This window comes from Canis lupus, chromosome 10 (genome assembly GCF_011100685.1).
Source record: "Canis lupus familiaris isolate Mischka breed German Shepherd chromosome 10, alternate assembly UU_Cfam_GSD_1.0, whole genome shotgun sequence".
NCBI classification, from domain to species: Eukaryota; Metazoa; Chordata; class Mammalia; order Carnivora; family Canidae; genus Canis; species Canis lupus.
Genome location: NC_049231.1, coordinates 7,703,210 through 7,718,059, shown reverse-complemented (window position 1 = coordinate 7,718,059; position 14,850 = coordinate 7,703,210). Strand labels below are relative to the sequence as shown.

Genomic DNA, 14,850 nt, shown 5'->3' with positions numbered 1-14,850 from the left:
CCGTCCCAGATCAGGGGAACGGCAAGGTCGCTGGGCCCGCGGTCAGCGGGACACCCGGGACTCGCCACCACCCGTCAGGTGGCCTTGGGCCTCTGCGCCTTCGCGGATGCTCCCCCAGCAGAGGAGGCGGGGGTCCCGAGCGTGCCTGGGGAGCACGGTTGGGGCCCGCGCAGAGCCCCGAGCCCGGCCAGGTGCAGAGGACACCGGTTCCCAGGCAGGAGCGTGCAAGCCGAGCCCTGCAGCCGGGACCCCTGCCAAGTGGCTGCAGGCCCGGAGCCGTGCTGGGGGTGGAGGGGCTCCCACCGGGCGGTGCTCGCACCCACACCCACTAGAAAGCAGGCTGAAGGCCCCGGGGGCGCCCACGCCGCCCGTGCTCACGCCGCCCGTGCTCTGCGTCTCGTGCTCTGCGTCTCGGCATCACTGGCCTCTGGCAAGGGGCCGGCCCGGTTCTCCCTGTCCCGCGGCTCTAAGGCGTTGCCGGGCAGCGCAGGCGGCTGGGGACAGCCCGGGCTCCCGACCGCCTGGAATCTCGGTGTGTGATGCTCATCTCACGTGCTGCCCAAGGACGGTCTTCAGAAACCGGTCCCCGCTGTGTCGAGCATGTTCACGTAGGGCATGGGACCTGCTAGGCAACGCCTACTCCTCAAGATCTCAGCTCTAAATCGCTTGCAGAAGGCAGGCCTCTCCCACCCGTTAAATGTTCATAAGGCTCTGTACGTCCCCATGACAGCACTCACCAGTTTGTATCTCACATGGTTTCCGTGAAGCAAGGGGCTGTCAGGTTCTTTCCCACCATAATCCACCCAGTACCCAACATCTCCAGGGCGATCTATAGGTAGATGGCGAATGAAAGAAGTTAAAACACTCCGCGTGCTACTCTAACTTTTTCTGCAAAGAACAGAACAAAGCAGTAGAAAGTGAAAGTTTAAAAAAATATACCAACAGGCGGTTAAAGGATATAGATATCGCAGAACCCAACGGGATGTCAGATCGACTCCTTTTTCTCTTTGTGTTATGTAAGCTCTTATACCCAACAGGGGGCTTGAACTTCCAACCCCAAGGGCAAGACTCACGTGTCCTGCTGGGTGAGTGAGCCAGCCAGGTGCCCCAGACTGACTCACTTTTCAAATATAATTAATTCCAAGCTGTTGGCTGGGAAAGGAAAAAAGGGGGAAGCAGAGGGGAAGGAGGAGGGAGGGAGGGAGGGGGAGGAGAGGGAGAGAGAGGGATGGGGCAGGAGGGAGGGAAGGAGCCATAATAAGAATTGTCATTTTGATAAGCCTAAACCGCCTGTAATTCCAATCATACGAAAGGCAAAGGATGTTAGAATATCACTGATCAAAAAAGGGGGGGAATCCCTGGGTGGCTCAGCAGTTTAGCACCTGCCCTCGGCTCAGGGCGTGACCCCGGGGTCCCAGGATTGAGTCCCGCTTCGGGCTCCCTGCATGGAGCCTGCTTCTCCCTCTGCCTGTGTCTCTGCCTCTCCGCGTCTCTCATGAACAAATGAATAAAATCTTTAAAAAAAAATTTTTTTTTTTTTTCAAAAAATTCCAGTTGATCAACAGCCTGTACCAGCCAAAGACTCAGGTAGCCACCGGGCCGTACTGCGCGTACAGCTCCCCTCCAGAGCCAAGGGCCTGGGGTCACGGAGCCTGTGTGCAGCCAGCCCACTACGCTCAATTTAAAATTTGTTTAAACAGGTACCATGTGATTTCACATGTATGTGGAATCTAAAAAAAAAAAAAAAAGCAAAAAGAGACCCATAAACACAGAGAACTGGTGGCTGCAGGACGGGGAGGGGAGGCGGCTTGTGCAAAACAGGCAAAGGGGAGACATGGGCTTCCAGGTAGGGGATAAACAGGTCTGGGGACAAAGAGCCCGCAGGGGGTGCAGTGTGTGGTATTCTAACTGCCTGCGGCCCAGGCTATGACCCCGTCCCGGGATTGAGTCCCACATCGGGCTCCCCGCAGGGAGCCTGCTTCTCCCTCTGCCTATGTCTCTGCCTCTCTCTCTCTCTGTGTCTCTCATGAATGATCTTAAAAAAAAAACAACAACCGTGTTCTATGGGGACACACGGTAGCTGCACCAGGGAGACACAGCAGGTGTGACTTGTGGGCTCACTGTGCTGTGCACCTGAAACTAACCTAACCTTGTGTCAACTGCAGTAAGAAAGGGGGTTTTATAAAAAGCATCCAGAGGGATGTCCGTGCCCACGGATGTGTCCCTCCAGCCTCTGGATCCCTCGGAGGGCCCGCAGTCAGTTTACGAACAGTTCGGGGCGCTGGTGAGGGCGGCAGATCCTCAGAACCCCATGCTGGGGGAGACGCAGAACAATCAACTAACAGCAGCACCTCCGGGAGGTGTGGGGACAGTCCATGAAGGGCACGGAAAGCTCATTTTGCCCTGAAAGCTCTTCCTACAGGTCCCAGGCTGCCCTTCCCAGGTGCCAGCTTCCTCCGAGTGCATGTCCTTCCCGAGACCGACTGTGCCTCCGCTGCCTTAGGTACAAAGGAACTAACCTGCACCAGTGAGCTGGGGGTGGTGGGCACAGGGCCCCCCGGGGAGCAGGAACGGTGTTCCTGGCCGTACCACACCCCTCCAGGTCATTGTCCTCGGCGCTCACACCCCTCCCGGCACAAACTCCATCTGCAGGAAGGCGACGGCAGGTGGACTCCTCTGAAGGCCCACACCTGGGCGGCCCGGTCACCAGGTGTCTCCAGCGTCTTTCACCGAGGCGGCGTCAGATGCTACCCCGACTGCTGCACCTGAAAATCACCAACTCTGACCATTTTCCGTGAGAGATGACACGTGCAAGACAAGACTTGAGGCGTCTACCCTTCTGAAAAGGATCTGAAGACCCACTGGGCTCAGTGCAAACCACTCGAGTTTTAAGATGTTGCCTTGCGATCAGCAGCAGCAGTAATTCAAGAATGCTAGCAGCTCCAGGGTTCCTAAAATTTAAGTAAATCTTCTTGCACCTGAAAACCAGAAAGCCCTCGGGATGCCCAGGTGGCTTAGTCAGTTAAGCTTCCTAGTCTTGGTTTCAGCTCAGGTCATGGTCTGGGGGAGTGGGGGGGCTGACCCCTGCATCAGGCTCTGCGCTCAGTGGGAAGTCCACTGCTTGACATTCTGTCTCTCTCTAAAGGCACGGGGCGTGAGAGAAGAAAATCAGAGAGCAGGAGAGCAAAGCCGCCTGGGGCTCCACTTCAGAGAAGGAACTACACAGGATTTCATTAATCCCTCCTGCTAATAAAGGCTGCCAGAAACAAGGGGGGCCCCCAGACACCCCCCCACCCAAGACCCAGATGCATTAAAAAACTAAGACTCACGTAGAAAGATGTAAAGGAACTACTCTGGTTGCAGTAACGCCCTTCCAGAAGCAAAGCCAAAAACCCCAACTTCCTTTGAAGTGTACAAAGAGCTCCGGCGCTCCACTGTTTGTGTATAAACATTTAAAAATTCCAATATTCACATTTCCAAGAGGGGAAGGAGAGAGGCGCTTCTGGGGTCCAGCTGCTGCCAAGTCCTACGTGAGCCGCACATGAGTCACAAGTGTCCTTGGAGACTGCTATTTGAGATCAAAAGGGTCTGTCCTCCACCCTGCCACCCTCACCTTGCAGAACTCCAGGGCAAGGGCTGCCCCAAACCAAAATGAAACCAAAAGGCACCAACCAAAAAACGCAAGCAAAACCAACACAACCCCACCGATGACGCTTCACCTGGAAGTGATTTAATGCAACCCGCTCCCATCCCCATCCCTAATCTGTGCACAAGGCTGCTCTTCTGCACACCCAGTTAGGCATGTGGTCAGTCACACCAGACAAGTGTGCACTTTGAGGACCCTGAGTACTTGGTTTCCTGTGCTCCTCTGGAGAGGCTCATCCTGCACCAGGGAGTGGAGCTCCCGCCTCCGCCATGGGAACCCTGCACCGTGGGAACCCTGCACCCCCCCAGCCAGGCTTCTAGTGCTTCGGGGGTACGGAGTGCATGGGGGGTGGGGCACACTGGCCCAGCTCCCTGCCCCGTCAGCCCATCCCACACAACAGAACCTGTGGAATGAAAACGCACGTGGATGGTTCAATACCGTGTGACCTGTAATCCCTTGGACGGGATGCTAAATGCACAACCACAGGGGAGGACGGTTGTCCTTTCATGTCCCCAAATCCCCACTGCACCGACTGAGAGGCTGGCTTCCAGACGAACTGCTCGTTCTGGGCTTTTAATTGGCAGGTGACCTGGAAAACTGGATCAGAGCCCCCAGGACGGGGGAGCAGCGGGGCAGGACCAGGCAGGTGGACACCTACCTCACGGGGGAGAAAATGAATGAATACGTGTTATTAAGGTTTTTAGACTAACGCCCGGCACACCGTCAACACTTGGTTTGAATTCGTGCCACAGTAAAGGGACCTTCCCCTTCCCTTCACACGCACGCACAGGATTGCCATTCACGAGGATTCTGCAAAACAAGGAAATTTAAACAAGTTACCAACTGGTGACAAATTCTGACAAAAAGCCTAGAGCAAGAAGCTAACCAACTCCCTTTAAAAGATAAAAATTCCTAAAAACCCACCGTGTCCTTGGGTAGTAACCCAGGCCCAACTCCCAAACTAGGTTCCCTTGGCTAATTCACCAGAGACCTATACCAAGCCGTCCTTGCTAGCCTGATATTTTCACTTCTACAACAGTTTTGGGGGACACCCCGGTGGCTCAGCGGTGTAGCCCCTGCCTTCAGCCCAGGGTGTGATCCTGGGGTCCCGGGATCGAGCCCCGCATCGGGCTCCCTGCGTGGAGCCTGCTTCTCCCTATGCCTGTGTCTCTGCCTCTCTCTGTGTCTCAAGAATAAATAAAATATTTTAAAAGATAAATTTAAAAATAAAATAAATAGGGATCCCTGGGTGGTGCAGTGGTTTGGCGCCTGCCTTTGGCCCAGGGCACGATCCTGGAGACCCAGGATCGAATCCCACATCAGGCTCCCGGTGCATGGAGCCTGCTTCTCCCTCTGCCTATGTCTCTGCATCTCTCTCTCTGACTATCATAAGTTAAAAAAAAAAATTAAAAAAAAAAAAAATAAATAAATAAAATAAATAAAACAGCTTTGTGGGGGGGCACCTGGGTGGCATAGTCACTTAAGCATCTGCCTTCAGCTCTGGTGGTGATCCCAGGGTCCTGGGATCGAGCCCTGAATCGGGCTCCCCGCTGGGGGTCAGGGTCTGCTTCTCCCTCCCCCGCTGCTCATGCTCTGGCTCGCTCTCAAATAAATAATAAAAATCTTTATAAATACATCAATAAAGCAGCTACGGACCCGAAATGCTTTCCCCTTGCCCAGGGCCACAGCCTCGCTCCTGCCCCCAACCCCCCGCCTCCAGGGGCCGTGCAGCCGGACACACGCCGGCCTGGAGCAGGTGCCCAGGTCACCCCCCATGTCAGCACCCGGTGCCCCTTGCTGACCACCACATGCCCCCCATGCCACCACCAGGGACACTCACGCGGACACACACAGGGTGAACCCAGGTGGCTGTGCGTCAAGGACGGGAGGCCTGAAGGCGGGAACGGAGGGCACAGGGCGAGGCCTTCTCAGGAACCCGCAGGTGCCCTCCCGCCACCGATTCTTGGTTCACCCCGACAGACGGAGACCTCACGATGCAACTGTTCAGGCCGCGTCTGGGAGCAGAGCCGCCGCCAGGGATCCCCCCGAGGGGTAAGAAAACAGGAGAGGCAGCACCTGGAGGGCGCGCGGGCCCCCATGCCCAGGACACCCTCCTGCAGCTCGTCCCACTCCCGTGGCCTCCGTTTACCCGGCACGTTATTATCGTAAATAAAAACACACGAACAAACATCAACGAACAACTTCGACTTTTAATAAATGGAAACAATTTGCCATTCCAGGAACAACTGTAGGGAAGAAAAATCTTCCCTATAAAAATAAACTCATCAAAATTATAAATATACCTTTTTTTTTTTTTTTTTTTTTTTTTTTTTTTTTTTTTTTTACTTCTGCGATTTAGATTGCTCCCCTGCAATACTACCCCCCCTTCACTTAGACAACATTCCGGTACCATCACTTATTGAAGAGAAAACAGTATTACAGCAAAGCTTAGTTTAATTTAACATAACAATTTGTACAATGATTTTTTTTTTTAAATCTCTGGCCATCGTGGCCTTTCTTCTTTTATGCATGAAAAATGCTGCTGCAGGAACCAGTGTTTGGCAGAGAACATCAGTATCGAACTATATTCACTGACAGATTTTTCAATACGGCAAGTTCTCCAAACTGCAACTTGTAGTGCACACGGCAACGAGCGAGGTTCTGGATACTACGGAGGAGGATGCCTATTTTAGACAATCTATTTCAAGTAAAAAAAAAAAAAAAAAAATTCACAGATAACCATCAGCTACTACTTTAGGTTCTAACAGTGTCTTAATCTGAGAAACAAATGCTTCACAAAATATAAGCTTACTGAGTGGGCAACCGAAAGACCAGCTGGCTGATAACAGTATACGCAAACCCAAGCCACAGTCTGAACAGTAAAACCAGTATAAAAATCATGAGGGCATTCCCTGAACAATAAAGGTAAAGTGTCGGATGACGATGTCACTAAAACCTCATCAATGCACTAAAAAGAAGTTCCATGCAAAATTAAACAAGATGTGCCATACATATTTTATAGCTAGTTCTACTTTATTTTTTTTCCAACTCTCCTTAAAATGCTTAGGAAGATATGATTGTCTCAGTAACTCATGTGGCGCCGCAGAACCACGGCTTACACCTGCCTCCACCAGGACGGGCAGTCTCTGAAAAGTCAGAAGCGCCACCAAGAGGGGAACAGAAATGCAATAAAAGGCACAGTTCACTTAAGAGGCAAAGAAATGAAGCACCTTGGAATTTCAAAAAGAATCCATTAGGTGTCACCAGAGTGTTGACAATTCCTTGGGAATTTATAAAACAAATATATCTAGACTGAAAAGTAGATTATAAGGCCCCTTTAGAACCACAGCACATCTTTCCCATTGTCTTCAGATTGCTGCAAAGAAAATGAGGTTATTTACTGTGCTTTAAAGGAAGGCTTCCATTGCACATGCCTTTCTTTGGTGGGTAGGAACATGCACTTTTGTTAAAGCATTTCCGCAAAGAACCCCTCTTGTGTGCTTGGCTTTTGGGGGCGGGGGACTCCTCCGTCCCTGGCCACCCTCCTCTTTACAGACCAGGACTCCTGGCAGGAGGATCTGAAGGCCCTGAGTCTATAACTATATCCTCAGGTAAGCAGAGGGCAGTCGCTGAGGAGGGGGAGGGGGAAAGAGGTGGGAGTGGAGCAGGAAGAGGGGAAAGTGCGAGGAAGAAGGAAAAATAGGGAAAGGAAGGGAGTCACTGTCACACATGGATGCTATGAGCTCTCTACCTCCATCTCCCAGCTAGCAAGAAAACTGCCACCACCCCTGCCCCCGGACCCAGAATCCTCTTCAACTCAGAAAACAGCTGGGGGGGAGGGGCGCATCACAGGACAGAAGTTAGCAGGTGATCACTGCACCACCCCCCAGGCCGGTCCTCAGGGGGCGACCCGGCTGCAGGGCTCCCCCTCCATCTGGGCCCACGAGCTCCACCTGCCAGAAGGTTTGAGTCTCCGGTCAGCTGCAGACTTCCCATTCCTCCTCTGGGTCCAGCTCCTACTTTCTTTGGCTCTGCTCCCACATTTCACTTACCAGCAAATCCAGCTATCCTACAGCAAGCTTAACCTCAAAACCATAAGCCTTCGCGTCACCTACATGCACCTGCCTGTGCACCTGCCCTGCCGAGGCCACTGCCTCCACACCTGCTCGGCACCTTCTCAGTCGAGCTCCTAGTCTCCCTTCACAACCTCCTCAGGGTCCCTGGTCCTGGCCTCTCCACTCCCACGGATCGCATCCCCTGACATCTAAAAACAAGAAGAAAAACGTCACCCGGACAGGTAACTTCAACACGGGACAAGTATTCGGATAGATTCCTTGTGAAGCCTGGAAAAAATCACCTGCATATCCTGAAGCTGAACGTCCTCATCACAGAATTAACTAAAACAGAGTAAGGAAATAAAACCCAAAAACAAAAACCCCAGAGTCCCTGCTTCCAAGCAGCCTGGGCGGCTCCGGGCCACACGAGCAGATTCACAGCTTGCCGGGGGGTCGGTGCCGCAGAACCACCGAGAAGCTGCCCGGCAGCGGGCCGCCGAGGGGCCCAGGCGACAGCCGCGATGACAGCCGTGACGACAGCCCCGACGACAGCCCCGCGGCGGCCGCTTCGGACACAGGCCCCGCGTCCTAGTCGGGCTTCCACACCTCGCCCAGGGCTTCCTCCAGCTTGTGTCTGTAGGCCGCGTAGCGCCGCCGCACGCTCTGCAGCTGCTCGGCTTCCTCCTTGTCCAGGATGCGCAAGAAATTCTGCAGCTCCGGGAGGCTGAAGGCTTCCCACTGCGGGGACACAAGGCGGGGACGGAGGGGGCGGCCTGAGCGCGTGGGGGGCGGCCACCCCTCCCGCTCCGGCCCTGCCCCGGGGAGGGCACCCAGGATGGCGCCCAGGCCCGGCCCCCAGGAAGGGCACCCAGGATGGACCCCTGGAAAAACATGTAGGCCCAGCCCCAGCCCCAGCCCCCGGGAGGGCACCCACACAGCCCCGGGCCCCCGGGAGGGCACCCAGGCCAACTCAGGCCTCCCACAGCTCTCCACACCAGCTCTCACTGGGGCCGAGGACAGGCCTCAGGGCCCCAGGTACACTAGACACTTTGGCCTCTGACCTGGCCCCCCTCCACCTGAGCCCAGAAGCAACAGGAGCCACTCCCCCCGCCCTCTCCCTGCAGCCCCCACGGTCACTGCTGCCTCCCCACTCCCCCCATCTCACCAGCTCCTAAGTGGCTCTCCAATTGGCCTGCTTTTCTCTGCTACCTCTGCTGCCTCCTCGGTCACTGCCCTCTTCTCCAGGCCCCGGAAGAACCCGCCCCATGACCCCGACTCCACTCTTCCATTCCCCAATCTGTTCCTCCAACAGCCAGCCGGACTACTCTCTGGAACACGCAAATCCAGGCATGCCCGGCCCCTGCTATAGTTGTTCGATGGCTTCCCCTGGTTGTTCCTGATAAGTCTGCAAGACTCTAACCTCTCGGCTCCCCTCTCTCACGCTGTCCTACTCACATTTCCCTCAGTAGCTCTGCCCACGCTCTCCACGCTGCCTGGCGAACTCCTACTCAACCTTCACGTCTCAGCTTAGATGCCACTTCCTCAAAAGAAGTTTTCCACGATTTCCTTCCTCCTTCCCTTCCCACCCAGGACGTGGTCTACTAGAAGCCTGCACTGAGCAATGACAGCCCTGATCACAAGAGATTTAAAAATTATGATGATTATTTGCTTAGTATCTCCCTCACCTACACTTTACCCACGCTGCAGCTGTGGAGCTTCTCACTATCCAGGCTGAGCCTCTTGCCCGAGTCTCTGACTTGTTTCCACAATAGCACCGGGTACACAGAAGGCACAAAATAAACACTGTGGGGTTTAAAATTTTTCTTGATTGGGATCCCTGGGTGGCTCAGTGGTTTAGTGCCTGCCTTTGGCCCAGGGCGCGATCCTGGAGTCCCAGGACTGAGTCCCACGTCAGGCTCCCTGCATGGAGCCTGCTTCTCCCTCTGCCTGTGTCTCTGCCTCTCTCTCTCTCTATCATAAATAAATAAATAAAAATAAAAAATAAATAAAAATTTTCTTGATTGATCAGTAAAAGTCAAGAAAGGTGCTTGCCATCACTGGGGAAGATTTTGGTTTTTTGTTTGTTTTCCAACCACCACATCCTCCCTGGGACCTCCGCTGAGAATCACTGCCTTAACCAGGAACAATTTTTCTCTCTCTCCTTTTTTAAGATTTATTTATTTATTTGAGAGAGAGAGCGTGAGTGAGTATACGCACATGAACAGGGGGAGGGGCAGGGGGCGAGAATCCCAAGCCTGACTACCACTGAGCAGAGAGCACAGACCCCATCCCATGCCAGGCTTGATCTCACAACCCCAAAACCATGACCCAAGCTGAAACCAAGGGTTGGATGCTCAACTGACTGAGTCACCCAGGTGCCCCGGGAACAACTTCTGATGGGAACTCCCAGGGGCGTGGGGAGGGAAAAGACAGGAGACAGCCTAATACAAATGGGACAGATGCAACAGAAAGAATGAAACCACCAAGTAGGCACAATGGCAGAAGGCTTCCTGGAGAAGAATTCTGACCTGGTTATCAAAGAAACATGGAGTAGGAGGAAAGAACTTTCTACTTTCTATTAATTAAAGTAGCAGTCTTCCTAAAACTCCCCAAATCAGGTTGCAACTTACAGATCTAGGACCATAATTTACAAGGCATGTTCACATATATTTTTAATTTGTGACTCAAAACCACCTTTTAAAGTCTTTAGTCCCACTTCACAGATTTCAAACCCGAGGACTGAAAAGATGAGAAATTCTACCCGAGGTCATGCTCCTCAACTAACAAGAGGAACAGTAGGAAGCAGAGGCCCGGTTTCCTAGCTTTTACCCTGGAAACTATTCTCACTGCATCACACAATGTTGCACACGGACAATTCATACCATTTCCTGTTCAGACAGCAGACAGACACCCAGGGCTTACAAGATTGACTCAAGTGTCGTCTTAAAGCTGGCATTTGATCTAGAGAAGGACTGTATGAAGGGCTTTTCTTCCTCCAACTGAACTGGCCTAAATTCAATCCTCCCTGGAGAGAAAATGGCAAATGATGCACATACAAACGTAATTTCTAAATCCCTTTGGCAAAAAAATAAAAATCATTTTGGCAAGAGAAAAAAAAAAAGATTCTACAAAGTTTTATGTCCTTCATGGTTTAAAAAAAAAAAAAAAGGCTGCATTTCCTTTTTGTGCGTAGGACATTGTACTTTTTGATTACATTTCCTTTCATTTCCCTTCAAACGAAGGAGCCTGGAGAGGTCTGTTAGTAGCAAACATATGGAGAGTATCAACTTTCATGGTTTAGCTGGATTAGGCTAATTTGGAGGTAGAAAGAGTGAAAAGGGCTCTTTGGGTGGGAGGAAAGTTTCTTACTCGCTCTCTTCCCACTTCTGAGAATTACAAACCAAGACAATAGATATTGCAAAAAACGTACAGACCTAGATATCTGTATTTTGTAGATACATTGTAGGCTAACTTTGGGTTCATTTCTGGCAATTCAAAAACACACAGAAAATGGTCCTCTGCAGACCAGCTCTCCCCATCCCAAGAGATACAGACAGACGGCCAGACGTGCGTGCACATTCTCTCTCCTCCTGTTCCCCCTCATCCCCACCCCCCACTGGGAATACAGCAGTAAAACAGAGCCAGCTGCTCTATGTGGTTTAAAGGAAGAACGAACAATCACTTACCTCTCCGATTTCATGTTCACGAAGAACGAAACTCAGTGTGTCTGTCCTGGGCCCAGCTACCAAACGCAGGTAGAGCGGATGTTCCCGGTCTGAGAGCTTGCAGGCATAGACTGCGTAAGGAAGCAAGCAGCCCGTTACACAGCATCGCGCCCTTCCCTGGACCCCACACCCAGCTCTCTATCCCCTCCTCCCGACCCAGGCCACAGCGCACGACACCCAGCCCCCAGGTCGCCCTCCTCCTCATCTTATCCCCTTGAACGGCCGGCAGTGGAATGAAATCTATGCTATTTACGTTCCAGCTGCACAGTATATGCTATGTCTTAATTAGAAAGGAAATGATTCTCAGGAGTGAATTCAAACAGGTATTAGTTAGTCCCAAGATGGGCTCAGAACGCATTCTGCTGCTCCATTTAGAAAGCAATACGCTTTACGCAAGCACCTGCAACCCCTTTAAGAAACAGTAATAAATAAATAGATAGAAAAATAAATAATAAATAAATAAAACAGTAAAAATATACCATCCAAAGAACACAAAATCAGAGCAACTCTCTCTGTAGATTAATTTAGAATTATTAGCAGCTGCAAACAAACCAAGCAGTCAGAACGCAAGCTCTGATGGCTTTAGGCACAGCTGTGCGTGTCTCCTGTGAGAGAGACAGACACACACACACGAGGGACCCAGCACCGCCTGCACTGCTGAAAGAAGCTGCCGTCCAGGAGGGCAGTATTTCCACAGGATGCTCCTGCTGTCCGTCTGTGCAGCTCAAGTCCAGGCGGGCAGGCAGCGCAGCCGGCAGGACGCGATGCCACCCGAGCTCGTGCACGTTAGTCCAGCGCTCCTGGAGGGAAGGGCCTCAGAGCTGCGGGCTTCCCTGCAGGTGTAAATCCCCTCGCTTGAAGCCTGGGCCTGTGGCTCTTTGCGTGCTGCAGGGCCCAGGCCGCAGCTGGGGCGAGGTGCACGCTCGGCATCCAGCTGCGCTCGTCCCCGGGCAAATGGAGGACACCTCGAGCGTGTCACCCCAGCAGCTCTTCCTCCCGCAACAGCCCAGGTAGCTGACCGCCGCACACACGGACACACTCAAGGGAGCCCCTGGTGACCAGCGGACCGGGCCTCCACCGCGGGGGACAGCCGCCGCTCAGCGCCTCTTCCAGTGTTGGTTCGCTTAACCGTCTCGGCCTGCCCGCTGAGCGCGGTATGAGGTCAGAGGCCGACGGCAGCCGAGCGTCCTGCATCCCCCGGACGTGCCCCTGGGGAGCCCGATGCCGCTGCCCAGCCCGGGAGAGAGAACGCGGCTGCCTCTGCGCAGCAAGTCTGAGGCCTGCGGGGACGCGCGTGCGCCTCCCCATCCTGGAGGCCCCCGGGGCAAGGCCCCAAGCCACTCCTGCTGGAGTGCGCTCGTGCAACCTCCAAGCACAGAGGCATTCTTTTTTTGTCCTGAAGGGCATTAAAGTTAAGGCTTAAAAAAACTCTAAGCTATGCCCCCCACCCCGTGAACACATCACAAAACCCGCCGCAAATGCCCATCATGTGTGGACACCTCGGAGCTCCCCGGAGCCACAACTGCCCGGCTCGAGACTACGGAAGGCCGGGAAGCACTGCCAGGGTACGCCCCAGTCACCGTGGCTTCCCGAATCTGTCCCTGGGCTCTGGGATCCACACACCCAGCCGTGTTCCCTCTGCTGAGGAGGACAAAGACCTGAAAGCAGAGGCCACTTCATCCCAGGCCTGGCAGCGTACCTTGGTCTTCCCTATGACAACGCTTATAAAGTGCAAACTTGGCAGGGCTCTCGGTCACGAGAAACTTCTTGAGCAGGGCCTCGATCACTTCCCCGACGGTGTTCGTGCTGCTGATGTGAAGCGTGTTCATGCAGCCGTTGCTGCTGGGAGCGAGCTTTCCAGAAGTCTGGGGGGGGCTGCAGAGCTCCATCTGGACTTTAATGAAGCCAGTGTAAATCCCATTTGAATTCTGAAGCAGGAAGAAAAAGCGCACGTTGGTTGGGCCGCCCGTGGCCTTCTAGAGAAGGAGCCTAGCAGGACGGAAGACTAGGAGACCCCCTTCCTCTCAATCTGAGCTCCTACAGCCGCAGAGCTTCACTAAAGATTGCCCCTAAGGGCAGGATCTGGGCGGGAGGTCAGCACCACCGGGCAGCAGGCAGTGCTTCCAGGGACGGACGGAAGGGGTCTGCAGGACAGATGCGGCGACAGACGCTTCCTGGTGCTGCGGGGACCAAGCAGAGACTGACGCCTCTGCGGCCACCGGTGGAAGGTGGGGGTGGCCGGAAGGGTTCCCGTCCCCCAGAGCAGGGGCCTGGAGCAGGGGCCAGAGACTCCCAAGGGGCACTTGTGCGTGGGGGACACGTCGGGGCAAGCTGCTTAGAGCAAACATCTGCAGCTGGGGGCCAGCTATCACCCAGAAAAGGAAGGTCACGGGGCGCCTGGCTGGCTCGGTCAGCTAAGCACCTGCCTTAGGCTCAGGTCCCGATCCCGGGGTCCTGGATGGAGCCCCTCATGGCTGGGGGCGGGGGTGTCCTTGCTCAGTGGGGAGCCTGCTTCTCTCTCTCCCCCTGCTCAGCTCTCTAGAAAAGAAAAGGAAAAAGAAAAGAAGGGGAAAGGGAAAAGAGAAAGAAGAGAAGGTCGCTAGGGTACCTGGAAACAGCCAAGCAAAGCTGGAGGGGACAATATGCAAACAAGCTAGCTCATCCCCCCTCCTTTTTTTTAAGATTTTATTTATTTATTCATGAGAGACACAGAGACACAGAGACAGAGACAGAGACAGAGACCCAGGCAGAGGGAGAAGCAGGCTCCCTTGGGGAGCCCGATGTGGGACTCGATCCCTGGCCCCCAGGATCACGCCCTGAGCTGAAGGCAGGCGCTCAACCGCTGAGCCCCCCAGGCACCGCACACGGTGTCATTCCTGGTGGCAATAATGGGTGTCCTAAATCAATTTCACTGAAATGTCCAGGCACAGCATTTGTCCCCTACAGCGTGGGGCGCGGGATGATGCATCTCGGGTGCCTCCAGCAGCAAGTGTAAAACAAGTAGAAGCTAGTGTGACCTGTGGATATTCTAAGCCCTTGTCCTTTTTGTCTTACCCTGTATTTATACCTCCCTTCTGGATACTATTTTCTGTTTTATTGAGGGATGCTTTTTATACAGGAAAACTGCACATATTTAATATACACGACTTGCTGAGTTTATTAGTATTTGTCCTAAATGATGGTAGACTTACGGTCTCTTAGTTGCCAAAAATAATAACGATGGCCTAGTCTTCACTTTTTTCTAAAACTATTTCTAAATACACATCCAGTGTATTTAGGGGGGAAAAAGTATTCTAATGTTTTATTTTTTTTTATTAAAACAAATCATCAGGTGTCATATAGAAATGGGACAGTTAAACTAAAACTTTAAAAAACCTCCTTTTAAGCCCATTTATTTTTCTTCCTTTCCACAAGATCAATTTAC

The 14,850-nt window shown here is 53.1% G+C and overlaps 1 protein-coding gene across 4 annotated transcripts in view; it reads right to left on the bottom strand.

The window, feature by feature from the left end:
- Positions 1-5,950: 5,950 nt before the first annotated feature.
- The window catches only part of RASSF3 (Ras association domain family member 3), a 72,420-nt gene continuing 63,520 nt past the window's right edge, over positions 5,951-14,850 (bottom strand). For 3 of the 4 annotated variants that reach the window (XM_038549913.1, XM_038549915.1, XM_038549914.1), the window contains exons 3-6: positions 13,126-13,354; positions 11,388-11,497; positions 10,624-10,726; positions 5,951-8,439 (exon numbers count right to left, since the gene is read on the bottom strand). In XM_038549913.1, coding sequence (XP_038405841.1) covers positions 8,000-8,439; positions 10,624-10,726; positions 11,388-11,497; positions 13,126-13,354 — 882 coding nt within the window. In that variant the 3' untranslated portion in view covers positions 5,951-7,999. The remainder of the gene's footprint in view (positions 8,440-10,623; positions 10,727-11,387; positions 11,498-13,125; positions 13,355-14,850) is intronic. The other variant, XM_038549916.1, reaches the window with a different exon arrangement.